This window comes from Mustela nigripes, chromosome 6, assembly GCF_022355385.1.
Source record: "Mustela nigripes isolate SB6536 chromosome 6, MUSNIG.SB6536, whole genome shotgun sequence".
NCBI classification, from domain to species: Eukaryota; Metazoa; Chordata; class Mammalia; order Carnivora; family Mustelidae; genus Mustela; species Mustela nigripes.
The window spans coordinates 12022515-12041111 of record NC_081562.1 but is presented as its reverse complement, the minus strand read 5'-3'; the positions used below and the strand labels follow the sequence as shown (position 1 = coordinate 12041111).

General features: G+C 60.2%; 1 protein-coding gene across 2 annotated transcripts in view; it reads left to right on the top strand.

The window, feature by feature from the left end:
* The window catches only part of TOM1 (target of myb1 membrane trafficking protein), a 41628-nt gene extending 34849 nt beyond the window's left edge, over positions 1 to 6779 (top strand). Inside the window, exons 12-15 of one of the 2 annotated variants that reach the window (XM_059402145.1) lie at positions 1147 to 1222; positions 5349 to 5408; positions 6384 to 6423; positions 6514 to 6779. In XM_059402145.1, the coding sequence (XP_059258128.1) occupies positions 1147 to 1222; positions 5349 to 5408; positions 6384 to 6423; positions 6514 to 6671 (334 nt within the window). In that variant the 3' untranslated portion in view covers positions 6672 to 6779. Of the gene's footprint in view, positions 1 to 1146; positions 1223 to 3855; positions 4490 to 5348; positions 5409 to 6383; positions 6424 to 6513 lie in introns of those variants that run through there. The other variant, XM_059402144.1, reaches the window with a different exon arrangement.
* The last annotated feature ends 11818 nt before the right edge of the window (positions 6780 to 18597 follow it).

Below are 18597 nucleotides of genomic sequence, written 5' to 3'. Positions count from 1 at the left end.
ACATCTAGTTCTTTTGAGTGAAGATAAGTATCGGTTTCTGTATGTTCCTAGGGCTGGACCTGCCTCATTCTGGCTTTTTCCACAGTGTGGCACCAGCTGTGTCTTAGAGGGAGAGAGACAGGGCTACTTGGACACACAACCCGGTCTCAGCCATCACTTCCTCCTCACCAGCTCTCACTGCCCAGGTTTAGCCCAAGAAGGGCCTGAGCGCACCACCCTCCACCCCGACTTTCTGATCGGCTCCCGCTCAGCCCTGCAGATCACCCCCAGCCCCCTGGGGGACGGGAGCCACGTCACCGGGGGACGTGCCGGCTAACGATGGCACTCTCCTGGCTAACGTCTGATCCTGCTGGAGGGAGTGGATGGCAGTGCCGTCAAATGGCTGCCTGGGAACTGGAGGGTCTTATTCAAGAGGCCCTGTGGCGTGCCTGTCACCCCCTGGTCCCAGGAAGGCCATTTGGCATTGCAAGAGTTTCATTCGATGGGGTCCCGGTTCCTGAAGCCTCAGCCTGGCCCAGCCCTAAATGCAGGGCTTTCCCCCTGTGACAATGATTGTGCTGGGCACTTCTTTTTCTCCAAATCGGACCAGGCCGGTGCCGAGGCCTCCCATCCTTTGGCGGATGCTTCAGAGGGAGAACCGCTCTTCCCCAGAGTCGGGGCTGAGTCCCCCTCTGGCTCCACCTGAGACAGACACAGCAGACAGCTGCTGGGTGCCTTCTGTGCCCACTCGGCTGGCTGGCGTTCCCCAGGCAGGGCCAGTCCAGGAAGCCATGAGGGCTGTTGCCCCACCCAGCTGTCTACACAGCTGTTTCAGCAGCAGAAGGGAACTCCCCATCCAAGGCAGCCTTATACAGAACCACAATTTATTACACTGCAAAGTAGAAGCTGCTCCAAGAAGGGTCTGGAGGTAGGAATTCTCCATGGGCATGGGGGCACAGGCACTATTTCTATCTGAGCCCAGGTCTACCCTGCCTAGGCGGGCCTGCAGAGTCCGAGCCCTCCCTGGGGTCTGAGCCGCTCTCTACTCGGCCGTGACCCAGGTCCACCCAGGATGTGAGTCCAGCTCATCCCCACCCACCCCTGCGTCCCATCATGCCTGATGCAGCAAGGGCCGCACTCATGGCGATGGTGACCTCTGTGTTTCAGGGTGAAATACGAAGCCCCCCAAGCAACAGATGGCCTGGCCGGAGCCCTGGATGCCCGGCAGCAGAACACTGGAGCGGTAAGCAGAGTGTCCTGTTGCTATGTTGTCCGGAAGGAAGACCAGTGCCCACCAGTCCCCGCCGTGTCCTGGGCTGTTTGCCACTCAGGTGGTAATTCCCAGCTCAGCTGAGGCAGCACTCCCGAGAGGTCAAGTCATGTGCCCAAGTTCACCCAGCAGGGAAGGCTTAGAGCAAGGACTCGGACAGACGTGAGTCTGAGCCGGGGAGCTGGACTCCCCCAGCCTGGGTTCTCATGCCAGTGCCACGGCTTCCCGGCTGTGCGTCCCAAGGCACGCAGCTAACCTGCACAGCGGGAGATGTGTGACTGGGAGCATGTAAGGTGCTTGACAGCATCGTAGCTCTGTCAGCATCCTGCCTCGCCGCCTCTCTAGAGAGAACAGAACCTAAAACTGCGGGTTGGGGGGCGGCACCCAGGGGCACCATTTTCGTTTCAGCACAGGGCTTGGCCGTGCACAGAGCAACAGCCGCGTGCCAGGGACGGAGGGCGCTCTGGGTGACCCCGCCCACTAGGCAGGAACTCAAAGGCCAGTTCTCGTCCCTTTGAATTTGTCTCTGGATGCCTTTGGGGTGGCAAGAGTTCCTCTTCCAATTAGTGGACAGAGTAGCTCCTTGGGAGGCAGCTAGAAATGGCAGGGCCCAGGGGTCGGAGGGGCAGGGGCAGCGAAGGGTTGGCGGAGGAGAGGGCCCGGATAGCACAGGCCTCTGAGTCCAGGGTGGGACTGGGAGCCGGCAGATTGAGCCGGAGGGGCAGCGGGAATGGGAGGGCCTCGGGCAGCCAGAAGCACTGTGTGAGGTGGAGGCCATAGTCAGTCTTGAGCAGAGGGGAAGATGTATATGGGCCTCGGGCAGCCAGAAGCACTGTGTGAGGTGGAGGCCATGGTCAGTCTTGAGCAGAGGGGAAGATGTATCTGTCCATTTTAGAAGGATCCAGCGTGGAAGCTGGGAGAGCAGCTAGGAGGCAGAAGCTGCCCCATATGCCAGTGGATGGAGTGTCACAGAGACTCCCCAGAGGCGTCCCCAACATCCCAGGGGGCCTTCCCAGGTCAGAGCAGAGCGAGGCACGGCATGCTGTGAAGGCGGGAGCAGCTAGAGCGTCACATGCCTCCCGTGCCCACTGTGCGGCCAGGCGCCAAGCAGAGCGCATTCACACCCATGTCTCAGAGCCTCCCGTGATTTTCCTTTGTGAGAGTCGTCTGTCGGATCTGTGCCCTGTGCCAGAGCCTCTGGGTCCCCCTTTTTGAGTCCTCACCCAGACCTGTAGGGCATATTGTTATCCCCTTTGACAGATGAGGAAACGGATATCCAGAAACAGCCAAGGGAGGCAGCAGGTGTAACATTTCTAGTGTGGCACCTGACGCATAGGTGTTTGGTCTTGCCAGCACTGCTGGGTGGTTACCTCCACCTACAGATGAGAAAACCAAGGCTTAGCAGGGCGAGATCTCACAGCCGTTGGTCTTTCTGGCTCCATAGCCGGTGCTGGTAGTCAGGGCCCCAGATGGCCTGCAGAGTCCCAAGGAACAGAGGTGAGCACTCCAGCAGATCTGGCTCCTGGCATCCAGATGCATCCAAACACTCGGGAGGCCTGCCGGAAGCTCTTCCCTCTCGGGCCACCTGGCCTCTCACGCACAGAGGCGAGCTCCATAGCCAGTTCCTTCCTTTTGCAGCAGAAGGAGCTGCTGCCCAGAGACAGGTGTCACTCGCCCAGAGGCACACGTGTCAGGGGCATGACGAGGGCTAGAGCCCGGATCTCCCGGCTCCTGTGCCACCCGCGGCTAGCCACAAGTAGGAAACCTACACCCACCTCTACTTGCAGGAGAGCAGAAGCTGCTAAATGATTGCTTATTCCTCTCTTATTGCTCGAGAGATTTGAGCAGCTTCTATCAGATCAGGGTGCGATGTTGCTGAAAGTGTCCGTAGACTCCTGCTCCCGAGCCGGGTACGTCTGGCTGGGTGCGGGTGGGCCTTCTCCCACTGAACTGTCTGGCCATTACTCTAAGCAGCAGAGCACAGAAGGGAGCCCAGTGCCAGCTGGGAAGGGGGGCGGGGGGCAGCCAGGGTTTGCTGCTGGGCTTCACCAGCCCCACCACCATGGGTACTGGGCTGGTCCGTCCCAGCTCCGAGAAGCGGGACTCCAGCCTCTCTCTGCTGCCAGTCCCCTCTGGGGTCCTCAGGAGTCCTGTTGGCTCATCGATAAACACAAGGGCACTGGGTAAGCCAGCATTCTGATCTGGCGCACCCATCGGCATCTCTGCCCAGCCAGCAGACTGGCTGACAGTGCCCACTCCGCCATTCTGGGCTTGCTCGCCCCCACCCCCCAAGATCATTCTGGAAAGGAAGGAGCTTTGTCCAGCATATTCAAGACTCTGGGGTTCCAGGGCCGCTGTGGTTCACCCCACGGTGAGACACCCTCTGCTGCTTCCTGTCCCCTCTCCCACCCGGCGCCATGGCACCAGTACCTGCACAAGTGTGCATACACGTGTGCGTGCACACACCCGTACACACACACACAGCCTCCGAAGGCAGTCAGCGGCCTGCCGACCTGAGAGAGGCCTCCACGCTGGAGAGGGCTGCGGGCACACCGGGGCCCGGCCCCCCCTTCTCTCCACACTCAGCCTGACCTTCTCTCACCCAGATGGGAGGCAGCGGTGAGAAGAGCCTCAGTGATTGGATGGTGAGACAAGGCATGGTGAGGAGAGGCCAGGCCGGCGACACAGAGCGCGGAGGCTGCCACTGGCAGGGGTCCCACCTAGTGGTGCTGTCGGAGGGGGTGGCGCCATTAGACACAGAGAAGAACAAGGGGAGCTGTGGGTGTCCCCCACCCAGCATCAGCACGGTCCCGCCCCCTCTGCTCCTGCTTCCACGGCCCCTCGGTGCCCACTTCTGGCTCCTGACTCGGAAGCCAGGCCCAGGTGGCCCATCTGGCACCTGGGAGGTGACGGGGGCTTGCTGGTTGTGGGCCGTGTGCCCGCACAGGGCTGAGTGGGCGAGGGAGCTGGTGTGGGCAGCCCAGAGCACGTGCCGCTGCCGTCGCTGGGAAGTGGGCTCCTGCTCCGCGCTGGGCTCTCCTGCTGCCCCTGGGGTCCTCGGGTGCTGGGGACAGAGCTTGGGGACAGAACTGGCTTGGCTGGAGAAAGACTGTCACTCCCTGTCTTCGCTAAAGTAGCTAAATAGTAACTAGCGCTTCTCGAGCACCTTGTCTGTGCCAGATAGTAACTAGCGCTTCTCGAGCACCTTGTCTGTGCCAGAGTCCTCCTCTCCATCCCCTCATTTCGTCCTCACAGCAGTCTGGACGGTAGGTACCGCGTCGCCTTCTCTACTGAGGGGGGAGGCCAGGTCAGGGAAGTAACCCGGCCAAGCCGCCCCATAGTAAGAGCCGAGCCAGACTGCAGTCTCGGACTCTGTCCCCAGACCACCCACCAGGTCATCACACCATAGAAGGAAGCCGCAGCCCCTGTGCAGGAGCCTTTGTGGCAAAACCCATGTGTTTGCGGCACAGAGCCACCGGTCCTGTAGGTAGCCTGTGAGCCCCTGAGTGCACCGGCCTAGCCGCCTCAGCACCCCGCTGTGCACTTCCATGCCCCGGCCAGCATGAGCTCTGAGTCTGCACAGAGGGCCTGGGAGCGGGAGGCTGGCTGCCCCTGGCCCGCAAACATTCCCTACCCCAGCCCTGACGGCCGGCCCCTCCCCGGGCTTCAAATACCCTTCCGTCGGATGCTCCTTAACAGCTAAGGCCCTGCTCTGACGGCAGCCCGCCCTCCGGCCCGGCACCTCCGCAGCACCCTTGGCATGTGGCCACAGGGTGATCTGTTCCCTGCTCACGCCCGGGCACTGGCTGTTCAAAGCCCCCGCTCCCCACCTAGCTTAGTGTCCCTTGCCCGCAGCCCGGCACCGCGGGCAGAACTGTGGGTCCCGGGCAGCTGGGCAGGAGCCACGTTGGAGGGGAGACGAGGCTCTCGGCCTCCCCAGAAGGGTGTGGGCCGGGTGTGGCCCATCTCGTAAGGAGGCATGAGGGTGGGGGTGACTGCTCTAGGCCGGCCAGCCAGGGGGGCCCAAACTGCCAGGGCCTTCCATCGTGGCACCCAGGGCTCTGCTCCTCACTGCCTTACCCGGTCCCCTTCCTTCCAGATCCCTGTCACCCAGGCCTGCCTCATGGAGGACATCGAGCAGTGGCTGTCCACTGACGTGGTAAGCAGGGGCCTGCCCAGCCCAGAAACAAAGGTCAGGCGCCTTCCTCGCACACCTGACAGCGTGCTCCCTTTTTTTCTTGTGGGGAGGTGACTGTCACAGGTGCAGGGTGAGCAGCTGGTGAGGAGGGAGCACCAGTGTGGGACGCCTCCGACCACCCTCTTTTGGGCTCTCCCTTTAGAGGAGGTCTTGGGCCCAGCACCTCACGGCTGCTGGAGCGGACCCTCTCATGAGCTTGTCGCCACAGTGGGTCCCTGGGAACCTCAGCCAGCTGGAGGGCAGGCGGGACGGGCCATGGGTGACCGTGACCACACTAAGCCCTGCGCCTGCCCCAGCCCGGGGACCCCCCCTGTCCGAGAGAAACCACCGGCTGCTCCGCCTTCCAGGTGTGGGGACTGAGGAGCAGCCATGAGGGGTGCTGAGCCCAGGAAGTAGCGGGGGCCCAGGCTGTCTGCAGAGCCTCACAGCCCCCAGAGATCGGAAGGGGCAGCCAGCCTTGGCTCTCCCATCCAGGGCTCCTTACCCCACCTCTGCCACCCCACCTTTGGGCACCAGAGACTGAGGGCCTGAGCACTCCCAGGCCCAGAGGCTGCCTTCTGCCAGCGGCTAAGACCGTGTTTCTGCCTGAGGTCAGGCAAGGGTCCCTGTCAGTTGGTGGCAGAAGGCACCCCACCCCCAGCTTTAGCCTGCGTGGTCTCCGTCTCTGGGTCCCTTTCCACCACAAGGGCAGGTCTGTCCACTCTCTACACACTGGAAGGAAAGGACCCGCTGCTTATCTAGGACCTCTGGGACCCTGCACCCTGGGCTCAGCACTCCATGCAACATTCCACGGCAGCTCAGGAGCGGGTGGGACTGAGGTTCCGGTCCTGGGCCCAGCTGGAGCCTGAGTCTGGCCCACTCGGGTTCAGCAGCCTGTGCCTGCCCAGCCCCACCAGGACCACTGTGGCTAACCTCTGCCTCCTTCTGCTTCCTCAGGGGAATGATGCAGAGGAGCCCAAGGGCGTCACCAGCGAAGGTAGTAGGCCCCGCCCCCGCCCTGCCCCTTCTCCCGTCCCCCACCCCTACCCTGCAGTGCCCACCCCCAGCCCCTCTCTTGTTCCTCTAGAATTTGACAAGTTCCTGGAAGAAAGGGCCAAAGCAGCTGATCGGTTGCCCAACCTCTCCAGCCCCTCGGCCGAGGGGCCCCCGGGGCTCCCTCGTGGCACTGTCCCCCGAAAGAAGACCCAGGAGAAGAAAGACGAGGACACGCTGTTTGCCTTATGAGCGTGGGGCCTGGTGCCTGCAGCTCGAGCCCCTGCTGCCCCCACACCCCTCGGCTGGGGCTTCTTTCCTTCCTTCGGTGTTAAGGCTGCTCTGAGGCTGACTTGTTACCCCTCTACTCTCCTCGAGGCCGGGCTGACTCAGCTGTGGCTGGGCCTCGCTACCTGGGCTATGGAGAGGCAGCTGGATGAATCAGGGTAACAGGTCAGTTCCACGCTGGGATCTCGGCCGTTTTCTGCCTCCTCCCCTTCCCAGGCCGACCACTACTTGGCTGAGAATCGGGGGGCCCTGTGACAGGCCAGCAGTTCAGTTGCCCTGCTGTGACTCCTTGCCCTGGGTGATCCCCCCGCCGAACCCATCCCCACAGGTGCCCACACTGCCATTTGAGGCCTTGGCTGGGGCTAGAGACAGCAGAAGCTTCTGTCACAGCCCCTGGGCCATTTCCAGGCACCTACCTTATGGAGCTCTGGCCAGCTGCTGAGGGGGTGCCGAGCCGCGCCGGCCAGGTACGAAGCTGCACATGGTAGGGGTGAGACTCCTCGGGCCGGAAAGGGGAGGCTTCCAGGGCCGCCCGGAGCACCCGTGACCCCCACGACTCTACTGCCTTTTCCTCCGTCCTTCTGCTGTTCCTCCCGGGTGGGGCTCCACCGGGCCCGGGGCCCGCCCACCTGTGGATCTATCTTCTTGTACTGGGAGAGGTGCCTTTTGTATCCCCAATTAAAGGTAGGAAAGCACCCTGCTAACAATGCTGTTTGGTCTCCAGCAGGGAAGTGGCTTACGGGGAGTGTTTTGGCTGGGCTGGGGGCCGTCCAGAAGACAGGCACCTGCAGATGGTGTGGGAGGAGCAGCAGGCCCCAGTGCTACCACTGGGCACCTAGGGCCACCCTCAGCAGGGACGGGCAGGTGCAGCACTGCTCGCTGGCATCCCTCCACCCGAAGGGCACCTCCACCCTGCCGTCCCCCCTCAGGCTAGCTCCTGCCCAGCAGCAGGAAGCGCACGGGAGTGGGTGTAGACAGTGTGGGTGTCCTGTCCGAGGCCCAGGGCCAGGCACACGGCGTTGTCCCAAGACGCTGGCGGAAGTTAGCATCTCCTCTTACAGAAGCCATATCTGATTCAGAGGGTCACGTGAGCTGCCTCCGCCCAGAGAACATGGCATAGATGCAGTCGTTGCTCACATGCTGGGCATTTCCTTGTGTGTCAGTGCATTGTCCCCATTTTTCAGATGGCAGCACTGAGGCCCAGTTGGGGTGATTTAGCACACAGCCTGGGGAGCTGAGCCACAGGCTGGGCGTAGGGTGTCTGTTCTTGGAGAACCTCCTTTTCCAGTCTGGAATCTACACACCAGGCTCCCCGAGAGTCCCTGCTTTTAAGGCATGCTAGAACGTCATGGCCCAGACCTCAGTGGCGGAAGGGACAGGGGCTGCTGTGAGGTGGGAGCAAGTGGCCAGCCTGGAAGATTAGCCTGCGGAAAAGAACAGAAGTCAGAATGCCTGGGTCCAGGGGCACCTGGAGTGTGGCCCGGGTCCGTCTCTGAGCAGCCACGGCTCCCATCAGTGACAAGCAGACAGCACCTGTGACGTGAGGGGTGGCCTGGAGCTAAGCACGCAGGAGAGGGGCCCTGCCAGCCCTCCAGGTGGACGTGGGACAGGGAACTCCGGGGACACCTCTAGGCCTGTCCATTCCCCCGGGTCTCCTTGCCTGGGCCAGGCTTCAGAGCTTACAGAGGAGCCGAGCCTGGAGGCAGGTGGCAGCCACACCTTCCTCTGAGCTCTTCAACCTAAACCACCTCTTCTGGGGACAAGGAGAGAGGGGCCATGCCACCGTCCTGGGCATAGAGCTGTCAGCCTGGTCTGATGGCGTCGGGGAGCTGGAGGCTGCCTGGGCCCTTGCCGTCCGTGCCTCCCGGGCTCAGCTGGTCCAGACTTGAGCTTGCCTCCTGCCTCCTGCGTATCTGAGCTGTGCCTGAGCCTGGCAACGGGAAGGCTCTGGTTTCAACAAGGTGTTAAGTGGCTCCTGGACATAGGCTGGTCCTTGGGTAGGTAACCCCCATGCCAAGGGACAGAGCCCTGCCAGCCCTGCCCCTGCTGCTCTGAAAGCCGGGAGGGAGCCCGAGTTCATGCACCACACTGTGGTGCCACCTTTTCGGCTCCCTGCACCCCCTCAGGCATGAGCACCCCGTCCATCCTAGCCTGCCTCAGCACACAGAGGGGACCGGCTGCTGGTGACTTTGGCCTCCTCTGAATGGCCCCGGGTAGCTTTATGTTGCTAGTCCCGCTGCCTCCTCGGGTCCGCGCTCATGCCAGCACCTCGGTTCGTCCTTGCCGGTCCCAGCAACCGTGCAGCAGCACTCCGGGGTCCAGCACAGGGAGCTGAGGTCTGCGTGAGCTTCCTCTCTGGTGTCTCATGAACCTTCAGCTCGTCCCTGCGTGCCTGAGGTCGGCGGCATCCGAGGGTCAGACCAGAGTACTGTGGCAACGATAGATGGCTCGTATCCCCACTGCTGGCTTGGCTAGACGGCTGATGACCACACACGCTGACACAGATGCCTGCCTGCATCTGTGGGGGCGTGTGCAGGGGGGCACACGATCCTGGTGAGTTCGGGCAGGTGTATCCCCCGCTCGCAAATGTCTGTCCCCGGGCCTGACCTGGGAGCCTGGAGGTCATCTCACAGGACGGGGAAGAGACAGGCTCCCTCCCTCTCCCCTGCAGCTCCCGCAGCCCTCTCCACCTCGTTCAGTGGGGCCTGGGCCTTTCCACGGGCACGTCAGCCCTGTGTGTGGCCGACGGTTTTGATCGCTGCTTACAGGGGGGGAAACTGAGGCTCAGGGAAGCAAGGCTTTACCTAGTCGCCCACAAAGTAATGGGAGAGTGGGACCCGGTCCTCTACCCCGCTGCCTTTCCTTCCCTACTCGACACCTTCCTGCCTCGCTCATCTGTCCCCCGGGAGAGTGACAGCACTGTTTCAGGGGTCCCCTGTGGGGAATTGTGATTTTATGAAGTTCCAAGCCCCCGAAGCCCAGGGAACCTTCTGTGGCTGGCTCCAGGGGCTTGTGGCCCTGTTGATGGCTAGACGGCCAAGTCATTGATGCTTCCCTGTTTGTGGGGTCCCCTGAGCCCCAGCTGCACATCCTAAGCGCTGAGTGTACGAGGCGAATGTGGCCCTGTGCCAGTCTGGTGACTTACTCGGCAGGGAAGGGGCAGCAAAGACAGAAATATGAAAAGCTCGGGATGAAGGAAGGAGGCTGATGGGGGACAGTGGCGGGGCTGGGAGGTCGAGGAGGGTCTCTGACTGGCCCGAGACCACGAGACTAAAGAGGTCAGCTGGGGTGGGTGGCAGGGCCGGCAGGAAGGTCTCCAGCAGGAAGGCTCAGCACTGGGGACCCTCCCTCCCCCTCCGAAGGACTCCTCCTCCCAAGAGACAGCTATTGCCACTGTGTGTGTGTGTGTGTGTCTGAGGCCCCAGGCCCAGGCTCCAGGCCGTCACTGTCACTCAGGCAGCAGCAGGAAGTCATGCCGCCCTGCATGAAAGAGGGCCAGCTGCTGGTGGGGGCGGTGGGGGCGGTGGGCCAGGATTCATGAGGCACCAGCTGGGCCCAGCTGCCTTGGAAGGTGGCATCAGGCCAGGGACACAGGGAAGTTGAATGGAGCCCAGCCCGCAAGCAGGGGAAGGGGCTCCTAGGAGGCAGCCCCTGGGGGCTGAGGGAAGCACACACCAGAGCCGCCATGCAGAACCCCCCCCCCCCCAGCTTCCCTGAGCCTCCAGATCCCCACCCTGAGCTTAGACACTGACCTCCTGATCGACCCCTTGCCCCAGGGTCAGCATCCAGTCTCTCCAACTGTCTTAACAGCAAATCCAGGCCTGGCCACTTCAGAGCTCTGTAACCTTAGGCAAACTGCTAACTTCTCTGTGCCTCCGTTTTTTCACTTGTAAACTGGCCGATAGCAGTTGCTCCCTCTTGCAGTTGTGGTAAGGACTAATGGAAATGGCAAGTTGCACATAACCTGTCAGGAAAGTACTCCCTGCTATTGCCATGGATGGTACCCCTTCCATGCAGAGCAGCCTCTGCTCCAGGCAGCCTGCCAGGGGCACCACCCCTGACTCCTGAGTAGTTTCAGGGACCCCAGCCCTCCAGGGTGCTTGCTGCCTCCAGGACAAGCCCAGTTCCTGCGACAGTGCCTTTGTGCCACTCTGCCAGGCCTGGGCTGCTGCCCCAAGAGGTCATGCGGGCTCAGCTGACCAAGGATGGTTTGCAGAGCCCTCCCCGGTATCCCCCACCTCAGTAGTGGCAGGGACTCAGGGCAATGTCCCAGCGTGACCACAAGATGGCAGCATTGCTGCATGCACTGGGCCTGCAGTGGCAAGTAGGGCTGGGGTCCAACACCGCTGAGGTGGACCCTCTCCCCAGGTGCTGACCCCAGGAGGGACAAGGTGGCTGCCAGGAGGGCAGGGGCCCCACCACCAAGGTTCCTTGTCTCCACACCCAAATCACACAGACTCCCTTTCCATCTGCCTCCTGCCCCGACTGGTGCAGGCTGGGAGTGGGGGGCGGAGGCAGTGAATCAGAAGCTGCCAGCGCATCCTACAAAGCACAGGGCGCTCTGACCCTGCGCTTCCCAGTGGACAGGCCTTGCAAACCAGATGCCTGTACCTGGTTCTGCCTGTGCAAGCAGCAAAACACGTTCACACCGGCCTCTCCGATTACAATCCAGCCCCGTGGGATGCCTCCTGGTGTTCCCTATCTGTTGCTCCCTTCGGCAGAGCAGAACCCAGCCCCATCCCTGCTGCCCCCACGGCCCTGCCCTTCAGATGTGCTCCTCACCGTGGAGCACCCCCAGAGCCCCTGCTCAGACCCCTCTCACCCCGCAGTCTCCAGCACCCCACTCCGGGCCGCGGCAGCCCACCCTGCACCCCTAGGCGGCTGCCTGCCTTGCCAGGCCCTGCTCCCAGCTACTGGCTTACAAGCCACTGTTGGGTCAGGAGCAGAAGGAGCATGAGGAGGTTTGCTTCTAAGAAGGTTGGTCTGAGTATGCCTCTTGAGTGACATCCATGTCCCCACTGTCCCCACAAACCATCCGAACATTTGTGCGGCTCTGAAATTTACACCCACACACAGCAGCTGCCTGCCTCCTGCATCAGAAAGCACCCAGAACCCTGTGTTGTCGGTGTGCTGAGGGGGGCCGCCACCACCAAGGACTACAGACCAAGGGGCTTCAACCACAGGTGTCCACCCGGGGGCCCGTCTTCTCCCTGCGATGTCACACCGTCTCCAGGTATTGTGTTGCACTGTCCTAAGGCCCAGCCAGGTCAGATCAGGGCGCAGCCTAATGACCTCAGTTAACTGTAATCCCCTCCCTCAAGGCCCTTCTCCAAGTACAGTCCCATTCTGAGGTCCTGGAGGGCTAGGACTTCAGATTAAATCAGGGGAGGGGCACACTCAGCCCAGCACTGTCAGATACACGGAAACCCTCTGAGCCCCCTGCCCATTTGGCCAGGCCTACCTGTTTGGGTGTAGGGACACGGGCTCTGCAAAACGGTGACCCTATAGAACACCCACCTCCACTCCCCTGCCTCCGGCCCCTAGGAGAGGTGTGAGGGTGGTTAGAAGATCCATCCTTGGGCCAAACTGGCCTTGAGGGCCCGGAAAGGAGCAGCCACTGGGGCCAAGGGCAAACAGGGTTGGGAGAGTAGAGGAAAGGTCACAGGGGCCTGGATAGAGCCTGGGCTATGGGCTGTCCTGGTCCCCACAGCACCTGGTGCGTCTTAGAGCAGACCCAAGCCCGTGAGTTTGTGGGGTTTGCTTCTGCCTACCCTGGGGCAGGGCCACACTTGGCGAAGCATCCTCTTCCCTCTGACTCAGGGAAGTGGCCCCGCCCTGCCCCTGCCGTAAGCCCCTCCCCACTCCTCTCTCCCCTACTGTCCAGTCTGGCTCCATGCTGAGGCTGCACCCCTAGACTTGGCCAACACAGGGGAGAAGTCCACACCTACCCAGGCTGAGAATCCCCAATGATAAATGGCACAGTCAAGGGGACCACTGTGATATCACAGACAGGGAAACAGGGAGGGGCCTCCCTCAACACTGGGCCACTTCCCCACCCAGTGCAAGGTGGCTGGAGGCTTCCTTGTTCCAGCCTGACCTGGGGCTCCTGGGTCCGGCTGGGGAGCTTGGCCCTGCTCTCTTCGAGGCAGGAGGGAAGTGAAACCCAAGCTGGGAACACCCTCGCACCCAGCCCGTGGCCCCACCCCAAGCTAGCCCCCAGAAAGGGGAAGCAGCTGATCCACTGGGGAGGAGGGCTAGGGGGTTGTCGATGCTCCTTGCCCTTGGGATGACCTTGAGGTGGTGGGACCCTGCCCTTGCTGCTCCTGAGATGGATAGAGAAGTACTCTTCATTTTAAAGAGGAGAAAAGTGAGGCTCAGGAGGGTCAGGGGACTAGTCCAAGGTCACATGGCTCGGAAGCAGACAGGCCTTGTTGAGTGCTCTTTTCTGGGGAGAAAGGGTCCTTGTGGGAGGAGAGGTAAGGCTGGGGCTGCTTGGGAGCCAGCAAAGTTACAGTGTGTGTGAGTGCCTGTGTGTGCCCACCTGTGCACCGGGTAAATGCAGGCGGGGGTCCTCAGCTGGTGGGTGGGACCATGACACTGCGTCTGGAGAAGCTTCCTGACCACCTGCAGGGAAGGGGCCTGCCCCCGGAGCGGGACTACAACTGCGGACCTTCCCTTGGACCGCCCTAGCAGGGAACAGTGTACGGGGGATAAGGGCCCTGGCAGTCGCTGTCCCGAAACCCTTCCGGGCACCCTCCCTCTGCCCCAAGCTCCCCAAGAATGTTACACCCCAGAGACTATCTGGCCGGGCGGGGTGTAAAGCTCTCCACCAAGGACCCTGGATTTAGGTTTTCTGGTCTGTTTTTGGTTTGTTGTCTGTAAAACATTTTCCAGTGCATGGAGGAATTAATAGATATTTTTTTTCCTGTATGCACTGTCCTCAGACTGTGTGTCCCACGTGGCTCACGGGGCAGTTTCTCCTTCCAGCAGCGGCCCTCCAGGCAGCCTTGTCCCTGGGAACTTACCACCTGCCTGTTTGTCCATCCACTGTGTGGGGGGCAGAACCCCAACCTGCACTGACAGGAGCTGAGGACAGCGGGGCTCACCCTGGCCGGGGGCGCCACATTGCCACCCGCCTTGGCCACATGTGTCATCACCACCTGTCCGGACCAGCCTGGCCTCAGCACTGGTCCCTGCACGCTGCACATGCGGCCCTAGGGTGGGCGCCTTGACTCTCCGAGAAGCTACTGGCCATGGCTGACCAGCTGAGGGTCAAGAGCAGACACTGTTGGGCTTTCTCTCAATGCTGCAGCAGAGCTCAGAGCTCCTGGGCCAGGAGAGGGCAGTCGACCCCCTAGGCTGAACTGGCCGGAGCCCCAGCTCCCTCCCTCCTTCATTCTCGCCCTGCCCTCTGTTCACCCCTGGTCCAGGTGCCTTCTGGGCTTCCATTCAGCGAACACAGATGTAGATCAAGCTTCTTCAACCCACCTCTACCCCCCACCCCTGTGCATTCAGAGCCTGCATAGACACCTGCCATATGGAGGACATCAAGCCCCCACAGGAGAGAGCAGTGTCACAGCAAAAACCGCGGGATGCCAGCTGCCACGGCCCACCAGACAAGAAAGGGACCCGAAGGACAGAGCCAAGGGGGGCAAAGGAGCAGGCACTCTACCCCCCGCCCTGTCCCTCCAGCAAGGCCTGAAATACGGAGGGGCAGGTAGGTAGGCGATGTCAAATCACAGGAGGACAAGCTTGGGATGAGACTTTGTCCCTTGTGAAAGTGACCAGAAAGTTCCACAAAAGCCCCTGAGGCGTCACGAAGGCTGCGGATGGGAGGCTGGGCCTGGTTGAAGGCTGCGGTTGGAGAAAAGGAACCGACGTCACCTTCAGGTTTGTGAACGATGACTTCAGATGTGTAAGCTTGATGGGGGGGGGGGGGGGGGGGGGGGGGGGGGGGCCCCCCGTGGGGGGGGGGGGGGCCCCCGTGGGGTGCGGGGGCCCGCGCCAGGGGGGGGGGGGGGGCCGGGGGCGGCGGGGGGGGGGGGGGGGGGGGGGGGGGGGGGGGGGCTGGGGAGACTGGAACCACTCTGTGTGTGACAGGAAGCCCCCGGTTTCCTGAGGCCTCCTGCAAGAGGGCAGGGGAGCCCCTGGACAGCCAGGGGAGGGTGCAGGGAAGACCGGGGAGACTGGGAAAAGGTATGAAGAATAGAGTTACTGCTGTTGCCACACGGACGTGTCTCCGGGACTGCAGGGTCTTTAGTAAACCCTCCGCTCCCAAGTATTTGGCAAGAGTAGGATTTTGTAAATGGAGAAGGGGGAAGTTTCACATCTGAGTCAGCAGGGGACAAGCAGAATCGCTGAGGAAGAAGCAGGAGCCATGGGGACAGTGGAACTGGCAAAACCATCAGCATCCAGGATCTGAGAGAGCTTCAGAGGGCTTTGGACTTGGACTTGGCGGGAAGAGAGGGGACTGGAGCACCAACTCCACCCTCCCGGCAGCGCCTTCCTCACACGCAGCCAGAATAAATGTCAAAAGACTGATCTGACTGGGTTTCACAACACCCCCACAAGCCAACCCCCAAGACACACACCTAAAACCCCTCGCTTGAGACCCACTTCCTGGCCTGGCCTCTCAGGCCCTGGGGTGGGAGTGGGGCAGTGTCCATGCCCTGCCACATTCCAGATCTCTGCACTCTACACACACACAGGCTGGCTTTCCCGCCACCAATGTTTCACACCCTGACCACAGGCCCCTTGCACATGCTATTCCCTCTAGAACTGCCCTACCTATTCCAGGGAACTAACTTACCCTTCAGGATTCAGCTCAGGACAAGTCACTTCAAACCTCCTGACCATGTCCTTCCTCCATCTCGGAATTCACCTCCGTGACTGTACTGGCAAAGAGGAATGACATAACTGCAAAATACACAGCGTCCACACCTTAGACCAGTCCTGACTCATGCCCTGGCCCTGGGCCTGCCTTCCCTGAGCACGTTTTTATCTGAATCCTGAACAACTTGGGTGTCTGTCATCAAAGAGCAGGCGGGAGGCGACGACTACATTACCCCCCAGATTACCGTACACTACATACCCTCCTACCTGTTGCAGAAGTGGAGGGGGCTGTTCGAGATTTCTGGAAGGCGAGGCATGGGCAGAAGCGTGAATGAACTTGCCACGTCTGGGGGCTGGACCCAGACTGGCCTGACGAGACTGGGAGATGTGTGAGATGTAATGGAGCCTCATTATTGGGCAGCGTGTTTTTAACACAGGTAAACTGGAGGTCAAATCATGTCCCCTGGGACACACACACACACACACACACACACACAAAACCCCACATGGCAAAACTTCTCACCCCAGCAACAAGTAAGCCTTTTTGTCTCACCCTCTAGGAGAAACCTGGTAAGGACGAGTGCACCCTTCTAGACCGGTGGTGCCATCCTGCTAGTCAAGTCAGTCTTGGCTTGCATGCTTCCAATGACAGGACACTCACCACCTCTCATGGGAACCCGTTTCACCAACGCCAACCCACGAATTAAGCCATTAACTCTAACTTGGTTCCGTTTGTACTGGGTCTCCATTTGGGGTGATGGAAAAAGTACAGGAGCCTGATCGTGGTGCAGGTCACACGATAGTGCGAACATCCTTAACACCACTGAACATGCTTTAAAATGGTGAAAATGGTTAACTTTATGTTCTGTGTATTTTACCACAATGAATTTAAAAAAAAACCAAAAAACATAAAACAGGGGCACCTGGGTGGCTCAGTGGGTTAGGCCACTGCCTTCGGCTCGAGTCATGATCTCAGGGTCATGGGATTGAGCCCCGCATCAGACTCTCTGCTCAGCAGGGAGCCGGCTTCCTCCTCTCTCTCTCTCTGCCTGCCTCTCTGCCTGCTTGTGATCTCTCTCTGTCAAATAAATAAAATCTTTAAAAAAAACAAACAAAAAAAAACAAAAAAACAAAAAACAAAACAAAACACCGCTTCTGGGCTTCACAACCTACAAGGTATGTGGCTTTTGATTACTTTTGAAGTAACCTTTATAAAGGTCACTTTAAAAAAAAAAATCGAACTGGTGGTTAAGGCAAACAAACATACTTCGCCCTCTTTGATCCTGATTTCCCTTTCTTCAGTCTTGTTCCCCGGAGCTCAGAAGGCCAGGCTCAGGATTCCCAGCGTCTGGCCTGCCTCCGTCCCCACGGGGGCTGCCATCGCTGTGACCCTGCCCTGCTCTGTGCTGGACTCTGAGGACCCAGCCAGGAGGAAGCCACAGCCCTTGCTTTCCCAGACACACAGGGAAAGCGCAGGTTTTTCTTTCCTTTTCTTCTTTAGTCAAAACAGCACTCTGGTCTCCATGAAACCCAGACCGGCCACTAAACTCCAGAGGGACTGGACCATGATGACCCATCCCTGAAGAACCCCCCTTGGGTGGAATGATGACAACAGCACAGATGACACTGGTCCCCCGAGGACTCGGCACACACAATCGTCGGCAGGATGAAGTCTGTGGCCCCCTGGGAAGGCTGGGTGACACAGGGTAGCTTGGGGGACGTGCCAAAAAAACAAGAGGCAGGAATGACCATCTCTGAAATCCCTCCCCGGGTCCGTGACCCCCTCGGACTCCCCAGGAATCACAGACCCGTCAGACGATCAGAGAAGCAGCCGCAGAGCGGGAGGGAACCCAAGTCCCAGACATCTCAAACTGGCCGCCTGTGGTCCATGTTAAATCCTGTAGCGATTTTTTTTTTTAATGGCCTTTATTGCCAGTATTTGAAAAACAATGTGAAATTTCTCATTTCTCCTTTTACAAAAGGAATAAAAGCCTTCTTAAACCAAAAAACAAAGTACCCTACACTGGGTGTCCTAAAAAAGGATTTGTGAAAGAGGATGTCTCCCACGGCAAGAGTTGGCTGGAGCGGAGTTCCAGCTGCCCCTGGCTTGGGGCTTGTTGGCCCCAGCTGCCTTCACTCACTCATGCTGCGGTCAGGCCCCCGGAGACCCCCGATGTGTCCCTTGTCACAGGGGACTTGGAGGCAGCCCAGTGGGTGAGGGACTTTCCCAGTAAGTGACTCATCGGGGACCAAAAAGATCTAGACTCTCGGGGGGAGGCACGCAGCACCCACTCCAGTTCTCCAGAGACTGTTTTGAGGACTCTGCCCTGGGCAGCAAAGTGGACTGTCCCGTGGGGCCCACTGGGAAACCTGGGGAGGCGGGCAGGGGGGGGGGGGGGGGGGGGGGGGCGGGGAGAGGGGACCCTGGTCCGCCACAGACACGCTCCTCTCTGGTGGGGGGACACAGTGAGCCACAGTCTTCCTTCCTCGATACGATCCTGTCTCCCCTGATCTAATCCTGACCCCGTCTCTCCTTGTCCACCCTGTGTGTGCAGAGAGAGGAGGGGGAGCTGAGGCGGCCCTCGGAGGGGGGAAGCTGGGAAAGGAGCAGGGCGGTTGAGGGGCCGCAGGCTGATGGGCTGGGTGATGCTGAGGTCCTAAGCAAGCCTCCCCCTCTACTGCTCCAACAACAGAACCTTTCTTTTTCTCCCCGCTCCCAGTTTTATTGAGATGTAATTGACCTATATAACTTTATACTAGTTCAAGGTGCGCAACACGATGATTTCACAGATGTGGACCTTGCGAAATGGTCACCAGAAATGTAGTTAACATTCATCACCTCTCAGGGTTATCATTTCTTTCTGTGTTTAGATTTTTTAAAAAACATTTTATTTATTTATTTGTCAGAGAGAGAGTGCACAGGCGAGCACAGGCAGGGAGAGCGGCAGGCAGAGGGAAAAGCAGGCTCCCCACCGAGCAGGGAGCGCAATGCGGGACTCGATTCCAAGACCCTGGGAACATGACCTGAACTGAGACAGATGCGTGCTTTACTGACGAG